Source organism: Prorops nasuta, unplaced genomic scaffold (assembly GCF_024137725.1).
Source record: "Prorops nasuta isolate Cenicafe-Biocafe unplaced genomic scaffold, Cenicafe_Pnas_1.2 PNAS00018, whole genome shotgun sequence".
Classification (NCBI taxonomy): Eukaryota; Metazoa; Arthropoda; class Insecta; order Hymenoptera; family Bethylidae; genus Prorops; species Prorops nasuta.
In genome coordinates this window covers 4,796,239-4,811,474 of record NW_027116815.1, presented here as the reverse complement: position 1 = coordinate 4,811,474, position 15,236 = coordinate 4,796,239, and the positions used below count along the sequence as shown (strand labels likewise).

At 39.5% G+C, this 15,236-nt stretch overlaps 1 protein-coding gene across 1 annotated transcript in view; it reads left to right on the top strand.

The window, feature by feature from the left end:
* Positions 1 to 15,236, top strand: part of GABA-B-R3 (gamma-aminobutyric acid type B receptor subunit 3) — a 63,129-nt gene that overhangs the window by 21,367 nt on the left and 26,526 nt on the right. Inside the window, 2 exon segments of the mRNA XM_066738599.1 lie at positions 13,046 to 13,363; positions 14,266 to 14,370. Of these exon segments, the coding sequence (XP_066594696.1) occupies positions 13,046 to 13,363; positions 14,266 to 14,370 (423 nt within the window).

Below are 15,236 nucleotides of genomic sequence, written 5' to 3'. Positions count from 1 at the left end.
TGGCCCAAATCGAGGCTCCTGAATGAAAATGCTAAATTATCTTTAGCTCTCGAACGGTAGTTCGCATTATCCCAAACTATTGATAAACTCATCAACTCGCTCAACATTTCATTAACGATTATACATAGTTAAGCAAGATGAATTTGAGGTAAATTTTGTTTGTCTATATCACTCGACGATATAAAACTCGTTACGGACTGTATCAACTATATGCAAAAAGTAAATAAAATTGTAGATATGTACATAAAATGGAGAAATAATTTTTAAGCTGGTTGGAACGTGGAAAAGTTTAGCGTGGCGTGATTTCAACGACAAAGAAACTTTTGCTTGATGTATCTGCCTTTTGAAATTCACCACGAACACCTTCTGTGATATTATCAAGATAAGGGAACAGGCATCGGGAAATGTATTCCAACGTATTTCGAGGTCCGTGTTGCACATGGATTAAATATGTATTAAAATAGAGCTTGTCTTTTTTGCATATTATATCAAAAGGATACATCGGACCACATTATAAATAATGCATAACCTCCCCATTCACATGGGATCGGTGTATTGCTGAGTTGCATAAAAGCTTTCACACATTATTTCTTTCATTTTTAAAGCTCGGTAATTAGAGCGATAATTAGCGTGAAGAAAAAAGCTCGAACAATTAATACGATCATACTAGGTGTAAAAAATGAAAAGAGTAGAGTTATTTACTTTATAATGTATAAGCGAAAACGAAGTGCAAAATTATCGATATTCAGGGAAAAAATAATCAGGTAATTCTTGATGAATCAATTATTAACGCTGCTTTATTTGATATTACCTGGTAGAGTCCGGAGTAATGAGGGAAAAAGCTACTTTAGCTAGTGGGTATGTATATATGTAGTATCGACGAGAAAACTTGGGAATCACTTTTAATACTACTGGACGCAAAGTATTTATTACGGGAACGCTTTCAAGGTGTGATAGTGGGATAATTCTGGACTCTCTTCATGGCACGGTTTAACAAAGTTATGAGAAATTATGTAAGACCCGTGGAGCTGGCTTTCTTTGTGAAGCAGCTTATCACGATTCAAAACTTTTAAGCGCGCGTAATTCGCGCTACAACTCGAAGGACTCTGTCGGCTCGCTTGAAATTCCTTTTTCAAAAAAGTATATTCAGGCGTTGCTTTAAACGCACGGCCATTGATGCATTTTATTTACTCGTAATTTTTTAATCGCAGTCTTTACTATCTCTTTTAAGGTCGGAGTCAAACGCTCCGGCGAATATTTCTAAATTGCCCAAGGACAACGTATATTCTGACAGATGAAATTAAAAGCCGAAGTCGAAATGGGAAAGCTTGAAATCTCGTCGGATGTCAGGAAACATCGCGTAGCCCGCAATAATGCGAATCGCTGCTCATATAGTTGCGATATTAAATTTCGTCGAGATCTCGTATAACAGCATATCGGGTGCATCATCAAGTTCTAAGGGTAAGCTTTTACTCGCGCTGCCTCTCTCACCCTTTCCACTCTGAAAATTGCCATCAAGGACAACTTTAACTGCTCTCTCTCCCCTTTCGCTCCCCCCCCCCCCCCGCAGCTAATTATAAATCTGAAAGAGGTGGGTCGAGATCAATCCACGAATCAACGCAGAATAAATCACAGTTAAATCGATGATCATTATTATTTTAATAAACCAGTGAATCGAATAAAGCTTGATTTAACGAAGAAGCATCGAGTTTCCGCGGGTCAATAGTATAGTGTTGCCGAATGGAGGATCGAATGGCAATCGATTATACTTCTCATTCGAATTACATTGATTGAAATTCATTGTACACGTTTCACTAAGCAAGCGTGACTGAAGCTGAAGATCTGACTTAACTCCACGATATCCCCAAGGGCTATTGATAAGGCAAACAATAGCAGTTGTATAAGCGCGCCCATTGGAATTCCTCATTCCGGAAATTACGCTCGTGGCTCAAAAGGAAAAGCTCTATATACGCACCGAACTTTCCGGCAGTTTCAGTTTTGCCGGATTCGCAAAAGGTCAATACGCCTGATTCATTACGTCCATCTCTACTACGGCCGGCTAGTTCCAGTTTACTCTCCTGGCAACCCACCGCGAAACGCCACTTTGTAATTGAGTATCCTGCCTGACGACGAGAATTGATCCAGAATTCAACCGAGTTTGCCAGGATCTTCAGTCAAGTGTAGCCGATCGCAGAGCTCCCACTCTTAACGGAAGTACCGTGAAAGGAATTCGCACCTTTTGCCTTCAATCAGACACAAATAACTCGATTTTACTCGGCTGTCGGCAAATACACGAGATTTTCTCCTTTGAAAATCGAAAAGAATATTTCTAAGCCATCAATTCGTGCAGGGAAAAAGAAATTGATGCTTTTCACTTGTCCAGCGCATTCATCTAGAGTTATTAATGGCTGCAAAATTTCTAACTCCGATCCGAGGATTTTTCATGCTTCGTCCGAGTAGGTAAAGCAGCGATCAGCGTCCACCCCCCCCCCCTCTTTTTCGCCTCCTTCGCGCTCGTTCCTTCGTAAAAATGCTGAGATACCGAGAGAGACTCGGCTCGTCCGTCTCACGGAGAAGCCAGCACCATTCACCCAATGACACAACCCTTGCAATCTTCTCGATCTCGCGGGGATGAAAATAATGACCGTGGTATTTGTTGAGAAGGAACAGCCTGATAGAGACGAATCATCCTTCCATCCAATTTTGCTGAATCGTCTTCTTCGCAAATCATTCGAGAAAAACTTGGCCAAAAATTGTTTCCAGATTACCTGCACCAGCTTCATCGTAACCAATCTGCTCCAATTTTCATTATTTCATTTAGATTTCTTCATGGATTTCTTCATATAGATGTACACACTATTCTTTGCCAGTATCTCGAGGATCGCTGTAATATCGATCAAGTTTCGACGATATTTATTAAACTTTTCGCTCGAGTAGAAATGGATATATAACGTCGATTCTTCCAAACGATCAAATTCATCCTCCATTTTTCTTACTTGCTTCGGCAATCCTTGGTTCATCAATACCTGATAACACCAGACATTGGGTCCACAGACGAATTATCCGACTTTCAGTTTTCCCTCCTTTCTTTTTCCCTTAGCCGATGGGAGAGCTTTGTGCTTTCTAATTTTTCCTTGCCGCGAGCCGAGTGCTTTTGTCTTTTACCGATGCAAATATTACGATGCTTTTACACTTTGAGAGTTCCCCGTAAATACCGATATTGCTATGCAGAAATGACGCGTGTAATTTTGCGAATATAAAACTTCGTGTACATATAGGAAAATCTCTTTATTATATATTCTTCATTTCATTAATTTCTTGAGAAACTATGACAACTTTCAGTATTCACTTTTATATAAAATAGTCCTACGAAAAAGTATAATACTTTTTAAGGAATTCAAAGAAACGTACGATTTTGAGATATCGCATAAATGTAGTAAATTTACCATTGTTTTATTTAATAAGAAAAAACGTCAAATAATACAAGCCAATAAATATTGACACACTAGCTCTTCAATCGAGATGGGATTTTCGTAATAAGTAAAGATATATTTTTAACATTTCTGTGGAAGGAAGCACAGCTTGCAGCAAATATAGGACAAAGTATGGAAACTATGAGGGTAAACGAGGAAATAATGCCTGCTTAGAAAGTAGTGCACACAATTCTTACCAGCGAGTTGCCCATCGTGTGTTTCTATTTCGGGAACGAAGCTCGTCGATGTTTCGATGGAGAATAGGATAATCCGATTGCAGAGTTTCTATTTGGCGTTATCACGAACTGATGAGCTAAGGATGGACAAAAGTAGAAGAAAGGGGAACGGTGAAGTGGGGGTTGCGATGGAGAATGGGAACTCGATCGTCTGGAAGGACATTGAGTTTCATTCTCTCGAAACAAATGATGTTGAGAGATAGAACGTGGAAGGGGGAATGATGAGAGAGACAGATTGGGAGGAACAGAGTGGAGGTGGAGTGGGGGGAGGGATCGAAATTCTCCCCAACTGCTTATAACTAACTCAGGCAGATACAGTTTCTACCACTTCGCGACGCGGACTGCAGTTCTGCTTTTCCTGTCCTGTTGTTCCTCCAACCCCCCCCCCTCACCCTCCACTTTCCACTCCATGACACCCATCATTTTCACCCCTGTTTTCCTTGTTCCCGGCAAATAATCGTGAACATTCACTGATATTTTCCATTGTAAACTTTCTCCTGTACCATTTTCGTCCTGTCAGCCTAGTCTTTGCTCCTAACGGAATACGACAAATGAAAATTGTAAATAGTATATGTATGTATATTAGGGTGGTCGTTAAAAAAAATTCTTTTGACGGATCCCCAAAAACCACTACTATTTGATGAGAAACTACAGTAGTTGAAACCTGTGGCCTGATACATGATGGAAACACGTGCCTCAATGCGATCAAATACAATTTTCGAAGAATTTTACAGTTTTTCGCAGATCTCATTAAATATTCGATTCTATGAAAAGATGCATATAACCTTTTCTCTGAAGAATTAAATTCTACATAATAAAGATTCTATACATTTTTCTTCTAGAATGCATACTAATCGAGATATTGCTGAAAAATCGATCCTCTTTTTCGTTTATACACATTATATTGACATGCTCATATGAGTAGTTATTCTTATTTCGCTATAGTTACACATTTTATTTGTCTTAATTTAATAAAATATGTTAATTGTACGGTAAACTAAAAATAATTATTCATATAAACATATCAATATAATGTGTATAAACGAAAAAGAGGATCGATTTTTCAGGAATATCTCGATTAGTATGCATTCTAGAAGAAAAATGTATACAACCTATATTATGTAGAATTTAATTCTTCAGAGAAAAGGTTATATGCATCTTTTCATAGAATCGAATATTTAATGAGTTATCTGCGAAAACTGTAAAATTCTTCGAAAATTATATTTGATCGCAATGAGGCACGTGTTTCTATCATTTGTCAGGCCACAGGTTTTAACCACTGTAGTTTCTCATCAAATACTAGTGGTTTTTGGGGATCCGTCAAAAAAATTTTTTTTAACGACCACCCTAATGTATATGTATACATGCAGGTACAACGAGGTTACGAGTAATTCAAAATTTGTCCAATTTACATTAGATTTTTAGAAACTTTTCTGAGGGTGGTATGTAAATTGAAAAAGCGATAATATATTTGTGCATTGATGTGTGTATTTGTGTGTAACAATTATAGCTTACAATAAATCCTATACTAGTTTTCTAAGCTTCTTATTAAATTCAAGGTTGAATCCTATTTGAAAATTCGCCACCTCGTTCCGGTGATGTCGTGCGATATTCATACTGAATTTTATAATGTCAACGACATGACATTTACCGAACGAGTGTGGAGCTCGTGCATCGAGGTATATGATTGTGAATAATAAACGAGAAAGATTTATTGGTTTTCGGTAGAAGAAAGTTTTTTACTTGCATTCTGCACGATTCCGTATGCAGAGGCAAAGTAAGAAATATACTGTGTAGTTTTTTAATTCTTTCGTCCAGCTGAAATGAGCATTTGTTCCGTTTTATCGCTACCGAGGAATTTATCTCAGGCATACAAAAGGGTGATTTCCGTTTAAATAAAATCTTCTCTTGATTTATTTTCATTTAATACATTTATCTCCTTTTTCCATTGCTTCAGCTTCCCAGATAAAAATTTAAAAATGGTTTCTATCAAGTTTTAAGCCGATTACACACATAACGTATACTATAGGTTGGCATGAATCTATAGTATATTCAAAAAAAATTTCATGGGTATTTCTCTCAAAGTATTGGTAAAAAAGAATGATTAACCGAAGCTGTCAGAACAATCTGAAAGTTTTCGTTTAAAAACTAGAACTAAACAGAAAAGTGTAAAATAAAATATTTTGTTTCGCTTTACATTTAATAAATTTTTCTACAACGTTAGATTTTTCGCTGAAGCTAGGTTGAGGAGATGTTGAAGTTTTTCAATTGAAAACCGGGTAGGGCGGAAGCTCGAGGAAGTGGAGCACCATTATCGAAAAGGATGTATTTTGGGGGCTTATCGCGACGAAAAATTGATTTTGCAGCGTGAAAATACATAAGATGAGCCATTGTCTTTCTGGTTTACATCTCTCTCGTGTTTTAGCGTGGAGCATAGTTCGATGGTTGGATGCTCGAAACTGAAAGAAAATCGTCTCTCGTTGTGCGCGGACAACGATCAAGACAATAGCTGGATTACTGGACAGTTTCTACAATAGGCCCATGAGAGAGATCCCTAACACCGGATGATACATTCAAGGGAGAAAATTTACTCCATAAATATTGTTTTACGATCCACAAACATTCATGAATTAATTTTACGACCAACTCTAGGCAATCGGACAATGCGATTTTTGTTTGAAAACTTTATTTTACGATTTCAATTTGATAAGGTAAAATACACAAGGGCCATTTAGACGTATCTCCTATACGTTTTTTGGAAAAACTCCTACTTTAAGTTCTTGCAACCCGAGTAAATATACGCAGCACGCGTACAGCATATTTTTGGTATTGGTTTTAACGATTTTTTATTCGTTCTTTTTCTCCACCGGTGTCAGTGCACCACTATTTTCCCCCATTGAGTGGAAACGGCTCTTTAATCTTTCGAAGCGAGGCTGGAAAGGGCCAAAGTGCTTTTCGTAAAGAGCTACATACGCTCGCGTTTAAAGCAGCCGGGAAACTCTTTTGTCCCTCGCCAGGCGTTCCAAGCCTTGTGACTTCTAAACGAGCGAAATAAATTTTCTACATTTTTGAGCCCTCAACAATTTGCCGAACTCTAGTCCAAAGACGCTCGTTCCATTTTCTCTAGATTCAACGGAATTTCAGGGGAACAACTTGTAACGTTATCAATAACTTTTTACACCGTTCATCGGCCCATTAAATTCATCGAAGCAAATCTAATTTTGAGCGAACTCAGTCGTGAAATGGATTCGTAATATAGGAAAGGGGGGGGGGAGGGGCGTGTGTGGAATAAGTCCATAAACGAACTGAGGAACGCTCGTGTGTAGAGTTAATTGAAACGAATATTTTCCACAAAGCTGGTCGCAGTATTCGTTATGGATGATAATACGGTAATAGCGTAATTAAGAGCAGAGAGATTAATTTGGACCAGGTAATGAACTATCGTCAAATATTACACACAGTCTTCACGCATCAAGAGTCACCTTGTACATTCGCTGATCTGCTAATATCATTAACGTAATTCGCCTGGAGATCTCGCTATCAGCTTCAATAACTTGTTAGTAAGCAGCAGCAACCTGCAATCAAGTCTTACTTCACATTGCTCTTAATCACAGCCTAGCTCAGACGTGATCTTGTCTCCTATTGTCACAAGTATCTATTCATAGTTTCACCCGTTAAATTAGATTCGTTATTATAGCAGAATGCGAAAAATGCCAGCCCTTCCAATATCAGTTTATTAACTTATTAAATCAACCAATTTTCGGAGTTTGCCCCTTTCTCAAATTACGCTTCCTGGATACAGATTTTAACGAAGGGAACCCCGTTCCGGAGGGTTGTTCCGCCATAAATCCTTAAACCGTATTAAAATCCGTGCGCGCTCGCGTTCGCGCAGGATGCGCTTGCAAGAATTTACCATCCAGTGACGTCACGCACCGTTGAATCACAAATTAGTGTATTAGAAGATCCGTGTCTTATTGGTGACGTCGCAAGAGAGCGACGCGACGCGATATAAAGGCTAATTAAGTGAAAATTATCGATCGCCGATAACTTTATTTCCCGAGGCAGCGTCGATCCCACGTCTTATATACGAATGTAAACAAACAGAAGTGTCATTCGAAACGTGTTTTTCTCCCCGACGTTTCTGTCGAGCTGTTGTCTTTTCCCAATAGCCTTTTTTCAAAATGAATTTCTTGATCGAAAGCGCACAGTACTTGGCTGGGATAATAGTGACACTAGAAGGGACTCGAAGGATTTTTACAAGCCTCTAAAAGTCAGTAACCGTTGCACGTATTTTAATGTCGTTTAAAGATTTATGGCCTGATAATCCCTTCGCAACGACCACCCTTAAAATCTCGTAGTAATTTTCTTACGTCCTAATACACTGATCACCGTAAACTTATTTTGCTCGATTTTATATTAAAGTATATTGGAATAACGTTCGACGAGGTTGTATTTGGAATAGAAAATTGCGAGCATTGTGAAAATACATGGGTAAAACAAAAAGAGAAATTCTCGTGGAGTGATATAGGTATAGAGCAGGTAGAGAGAGTCTTGGCGAATCATTCTAAAGCAACGGTCTTTATTATATTCTAGGATTTCCTCTGGAGCAATACGCTTCGTTTACCACGGGATTCCTTTTGACTAGGCACGAACCCGATCTGAGCAAAGAATGCCGCAATTAAGCCCAGCCGTGTACAGTACACTATATAGTGTACATCTCCGCTGTTGCGATATCGATCGACTTAATCTTTCCAATCTTTACCGGAGCATAAATAGAAGGAAAGAAATTTTGCATTTCCCAACAAGAAAGTTTCTTCTGTTTCGATTGATTGCCAATCCAATTTACGGAGAGAGTGAAATGAAAGCAATATTAGTACAGAAATATTATTTCACGCGTGTAACGTAAAATCAGGACTTTGCTGCAGGATAAAGTCGTGCAATTGCTTTTCAATTGATCGCTGTACACAAAGCTCATTTATATGCGCGCAGTTAAAAGCGAAGAACAAGTGTGCGCAAATTGCGAAGGATAAATGGGCTGTGAAAATTTGTGAAATAAATTTGTCGAAAGATGAAAATGATCATACGTGAAAGATTCGCAGCGTGTGCATTAAAGATACATGGATCGATTTAAATTTCCAGAGAGGAAACTCTGGAGAGAGAGAGAGAGAGAGAGAGAGAGAGAGAGAGAGAGCACTTTAATCACGACTACATTTGTGCCTAGGCATGTAACGGAGATGGCTCGTTCCCTTTTCCCGTTGTTTATCCTGGCAGATGTAGTCTGGGATTTTCTCAGTCTCTATTTTTCTTTCTTTTTTTTTTTCTTCATCGATCTACCTTTGTCCCTTGCTCGTTTCACTGGCTAGAGTGCTTCTGACGTTCGGAGGATGTCGATCGACTGCGAAGTCACGGCAGTCACGCGGCTTTTCCACTAGATTGCCGCTGCCCGACTCCGGAATCGGGAAAGAAGCATCGCGAGACAGAGCCAAGTGGAAATTGATGCCTGGATCATCCTGACGAATTCAACAGCCGATACGATTTCAGCAAATCCAATCCACCAACGATATACGCTCGTCATCGAATTTATTCCGGTAATAAACTACGCGACTCGAAAGCACGAAGGATCGACCGTAACGTTTCTACATAGCGTGATTTATTTCCGCACGAAAGGGAAAAGCAGTTGTAATTTATAATTCTTTAAGCATTCCAATTTGAAGGGGAGGGTCGGGAGACGCACCGAGGAATCCGTAGAAATAAAGAATAATTATGATAGCGTGGAAATTGATATTCGCGCGAGCCCAGACAAATAAGATGCACCCGGGCGATATCTCAAGTAGAATTCGAGCAGCCAGTAAAATCGTCTTATCTATCCCTTTTACCCCAAAAAGTTTCAAGATCAACATTTCTCATTCTTATCTTAAGCTCCCCTTTATCCAGATTTAAAATATATCAATTTTCACGACAGAGCTTTTTTTCTCAAGCAAGAGAGCAAATCCTTCGATCCCTTGCTCAATTTCTACGTCTCATCTGTTCAGTTCCTCGTTTATCATTCTCCTAATTGATTGCTTTATCCAGCTTTAACGTATTCTTCATTCGTCATTTCTATTCAATTGCTCGAATGTTCGGTTCCAGGAGGGAATAATCTTATTCAAATGAGGTTGCAAAGAGAGGCGTGAGGGAAGCATGCCAGTAGTTGGTGTTTTCCCTTTTTTTCACTCAACCGCGGATAAAGAATTGGACTTTGCGTGCAAACATAAGCAGCTGTGGCTCTTCAAGGTGGATTCTTGGGATTGGTAACAGACAGCGGAGTGTCGGTACAGTCGTGCTAACGTAGCGCATCTCGTGGAAAATATTTGGCGCGCATTTCTTCAGCTCCTACTCATTCAATATATGGCAGAGTCCACTAACTTTGCCAATAATCGTCATACACTTTCGAGCTAAAGGTTCCACGCGTCTCCAAGATCGTCGGTACTCGCGAAAACCAATTTCACGTTGCTTAGCCGCAGCCACTATCTGTTCTTGTATTTCACCAATAGCCGCACTCTACATTCATTCACAAAGTTCCCCTCGTTCATTTGTAATATTAAGAATTCTGAATTCGAAAAGTTTTAACAAATATTAAGCTTGCGCGCTAAGTAAAGTTTGATTCTTTCAACGAGCTTCGTCTGCAAACCGAGCAAAGTGGCTTTAAAATTTCATCCTTTGAAATAATTATACAATTTTCTTGCGGATCTCGTTACTCGATTTTATCGGATGAAACTGCAGTGCGTATCCTTCTTTCTTACTTTAAACAGCACGGGAGAGAGTTTAGTAATTTGTGGCTAGCGATTGATTTATTCAGTCTCGCTCTCCAAGGTGAAATTCCAGCTTTTTCCCCGGTAGTTTCGGAAAGTTTGCATTGACTCTCAATCCCAATCAATCGATTTGACGACAAAGCGGCGTGTGTTTCGCGCTTACTGTTCTGCGCTCGCAAGTTCTTGCTTGGAAGCTCCAATCTCACCGTTCCATCAAAGCTTCGAAGCTTTGAACTTGTGCGAAAAGTTTGGCACAGTCTGCCCTTTAAACTTTACGTATTTCCCCCTTTCGCCCGACGTTTCCCCCTCGTTCTCCAAGCCAACCCGAGACCCAGCCCACCTTTATCCCCCTTACCCCAATTTCCATTCCTGACATTTTTTTCACTAGCTTGTCACGTGCAAGCTGCTGTGCTGAAGTCGAGAAAAATGTCTAAGCAGCTTACAAAAGCTCCTTACCGCCACTTTCGGGCCAGTCAGAGGACGTAATCGTTTCTGAAAAATTTCTCCTTTCACCAGCAATTAAATTGTTTAAATCCCTCTAGCGCAAATAATCTTACGGTATTAAGAGCCTGACTTGGTCCACACGGCATTAAATGCACGAGGTAAAAGAATGATGAAGCGATACTTTAATATAAAAGTGTATTCTTAAAGTGTATAATAATCCCGTCAAATTTGTTTGTCTCAAATATACTTTTAAATTCATATTCCAGCAATGTAAATGTTGAAAATAATTTGCTAGAGATCATGTGCAATAAACAATTAACCAAAATTTAATTTTCTGTAAATTTAACAGTGCTGTAATTAAAGTGAGTCAACATCATCTACGTGCGAACATACGTTGTATAATACACTGGCTACAGAATGAACCTCTGTGACCTAAAAACTGTAATCTTCGCGAAATTCAAAAACCGTCTATTTTTAATCATTTTTTCGTTCCACTTATTCTTTTAAAACTTTCGCTTAATGTCAAAGTTAATCAATATGGCAGCTCGAAGGAATTATTTCTAACTTTCCAAGAGAGCTTCAGAACTTTTTTATGTAGCGCGACCACTTTGATTAGGCTGGAATTTTGGTCACGGATTACATAGTGTAAGCACGCTCCAGTTTATCTTTGAGGGTAATTAAAACGCGTCTCGTCATTTCAGAGACCAAACATTGTAGGGGAAATGGAACTTACCGGTGCAGTTTGAGTTTCGTAATTTGAGACCTGTTGCCTTTAAGAGGTTAATATTGGAGACCCAGACGAAAGTTTATACATCTTTCTCTCAACTATGCGAATATTTCCTTGACCTTGTTACTTTTCCTACAATTTTTAAGGGGACTCGTTGACCCAATTACTGCAGTGATAATAGAGTAAAACTATGAAAGAGAAAATAATAGAAGAGAGGATAACTATTTCTGTTGTTTTTCTTTAATTCCCAATGCTCAAGTACGATAATTGATTATACCATAGGAGAATCCTGGTAAAGCCGCTGATTCCATTAAATCTCTCAACCAATACTCTGTAAGTACTTGCACTCAAGAATCGAAAAGATTCTAAAACAAACAAAACTTTGCCAGCCTTCTTATCTCACCTATAAAATAAACCAAAGTTCTTATATATACGAAGAAAACTTCAGGCCTAATAAACCGTTCGATTTAATTAAATTCTATCGGAAAAATTTCAAACTTCTGATAACCATAAAATAAATCGAAAAACTCTTAAAAATTGTTCGGTCTCCATGTACACTGCGTGTTTCTATAAATAAAAAAGTTTTAACGCAATGACATTGATAATTAAAGACGTTGAATCTGTCCCTCCTGGACAAAATCAGATTGCGAAAGTTATGAAAATATTGGAAGGATCATCAGAACTGATAGGGAACTTTAATATTTGACTCTCTTATGATGGAAACAAAGGGGGGGGGGGGTTGAGTTAAAGGTAACGCCAGAGTTACCGCGAAACTGTACCGAGTCAGGAAGTGGTGGGCACTCGAGCGCGAAGCCAAATCGAGAAATTTTCTCGAAGTCTGAAGGAGCCTGAAGGGTGGCCGATTACGCGGTGGAAGAAGCCACTCGACGTCCTTCGAGTTTTCATTTTCCTCAGGTATCTCATGCGAGCTTTGAATAATTGCTCACTGTACGAAATATCACTACAGTCCAGCTTGACGTTATCACACGTTGAATCGGGAGAAGGAACCGAAATTAATTAAAGGACTGTGCAGCTAAATTGCGATCATTAGAAAAAAGAACGTAAATGCAAGATTCGTGTAAGCTGTAGAGCTGATGTCACATCTAAGAGACATTGGAGAGTGGAGTAGGTGAACTGCTTTCGAAAAGTTTTGATAGACAGCTGATATCTCTCTACAGGAACTGGCAGAAGTTCTCATTGTTCGATGACACATAATACGCAAAGAAAATTCCAGCACGCTCGACTCCTTAGAATTTCCCAGCTATAATAATTAGCTTCTTATCGCAGCTCTGCCACACCTTGGCTGCTCGCTCAATTAATCGAGCCACGTGCTTTTCCTATTTTCACGCTTATCATTATTCATTATGATTGCAGTGCGACGCAGGAGTGGCGGTTGACAGATTCTTCAATGCGCTGTACACGTCGGAGAAAGGTGATTTGATGCCACTGTTGCTGGGCAGCGCATCTTCGGAAGTGACCGAGACGCTGGCCAAAATCGTACCTTATTGGAACATCATCCAAGTGTCATTCGGCTCTACCGCACCGGCCCTCTCGGACGCAACGGAATTTCCACTCTTCCTACGAACCGTCGCTCCCGATTCCAGTCACAATCCAGCGAGAATCGCTCTGATCAAACACTTCGGATGGGATACCGTTACTGCTCTCTCTCAAACTGGTGACATGTACTCTCTCGTAAGTTTTTCCTTCTGCAAAGAAATCAACTCGAAGCGGACGGACAAATGTCAAAGGTTCATCGTTATAAATATAACGAGTGATTTGGTTCCGTGAGTAATTTCCAAATAAGCCATCGATGCATTAATGCAAATTGGAAAGTACTCGCGATCCCCTACCTCATAGTGTAGCGGTATACTGCAGTGTTAATAATGTTGAAGCACACGCATTAAGTCGCAGTGGAATATGAAAGGGGATGAAGGTAGGGTGTAAAGAGGATGGAAGGGACTTGGGTCGGGTGTGTGGAAACCCGTAACCTTTCACCTTAGCAAAAGGACCCCGTGTTGCGCTGACAGCAACGAACTCGGTTGCCTAATTGAATCCGGTGATTTAATGAGGACCCGTCCGGGGACTCTCCGGAGTTTCCTTCGATCGATGGAACTCACTGGAAATGACCTTGATCACTTTATGCCATTAATTTCTTCAGATTCTCGCGTCTTTTACTTCGACGACTCTTGTGCGTTTATATTCCGTGCAGTAGAGCATTGATATGGTGTTTATATGTATATGTAGGAAATATTCTTAAACTAGTGTGCTCTATTGGTTTTATTTAAATATATTAGAAAACTGCAACTCATTGTTTTCAATAATTATCAACTGTGGATTGTTTTAAATATACGAAAAAACTGCAATACTCTTCCTCGATCGATAAACCGATTCTCCGGAATTCCCAAAGCAATGTGGAGAATCGACAAAAATTTTCTTCGCATTTCAGGTGGAAAATTTCATGACGAGGCCTGAGATTGTTTAGGGAATGCAAGGAAATATTCCGTTGGTGTTTCGAGCGGGATATTTAACGACACACACAGCCGGAGATTGTTGAAAAAATAAAGGCGAGCTTCTATTCGCTGTTCGTGTTTCAGGCGGTGAATGACCTTGTTACGGAACTGGAGGAGGCCAATATCACGTGCACCGCCACCATCACGTTCGCTGAGAACGATTACAAGGAGCAGCTGCAAACTTTGAAAGTACGAAACCGATTCTTAAATCAGGCCACCGTATGCCTCCGACATGATTTTCTGAATTTATAACATCCTCGCCTTTCCTCTTCCTCGTATGTGTATCGATATTAGTTTTTAAAGCTTCGTATTATATACTATTACTCTATTTACTCTAGCAGATGAATTTTACGAAAATGCAAACACTGGTTCCTCTCTCAAATTGATTCGTACAATCCATTCCGGATGGAGTTCTTTCTCTCTGCGTTGATTTGCTTTTTATTATACTTCATACCCGAAGAATATCGTGGAATCTCTCGGTCGCCAACATCCGCGCGGCAGCATATCGAGTCTCGGGAGTAACAATCCTGCAGAAATACCTACCCTAAGCAATTTGGAAAATGCTACATTTGCCGCGCTGCGATTAATTTAATGGTGTGTTAATATTTGAATTGCCGCGTATCCTGACAGGGCAGTGGTGGGATTCCCGCGGGATTATTACGATTTAATGTTACGCTCGGGTTCGAAATCTCAAATAAATAATGGAATTAAAATATATAATTTCATTAATACGTGCGCGAAAGAGCAAATCGATGAGAACGCGCGTAGAATTGGTTTGAATTATTATTTGATTTATTATTGGCTTATCACAGAGTGGCGATATACAGGGTGTAACGAAACGACCGCCTTTTCTCGTAACTGGAGGTTCGGGGTGACCATCCAAATGCACGTGTAAAATTTTGTTCGAATCGTTCAAGGTGTTTAAAAGTTATTTCCATTTAAAACTCACCCTTTTTCGGTCCTTTTCGAACGACTTTAACTGTGCATAATAAAGTGGAGAAAGTGAAAAAACAATTGACGAACACCCCACTAGAATGTAAAAATTATCGATCGCG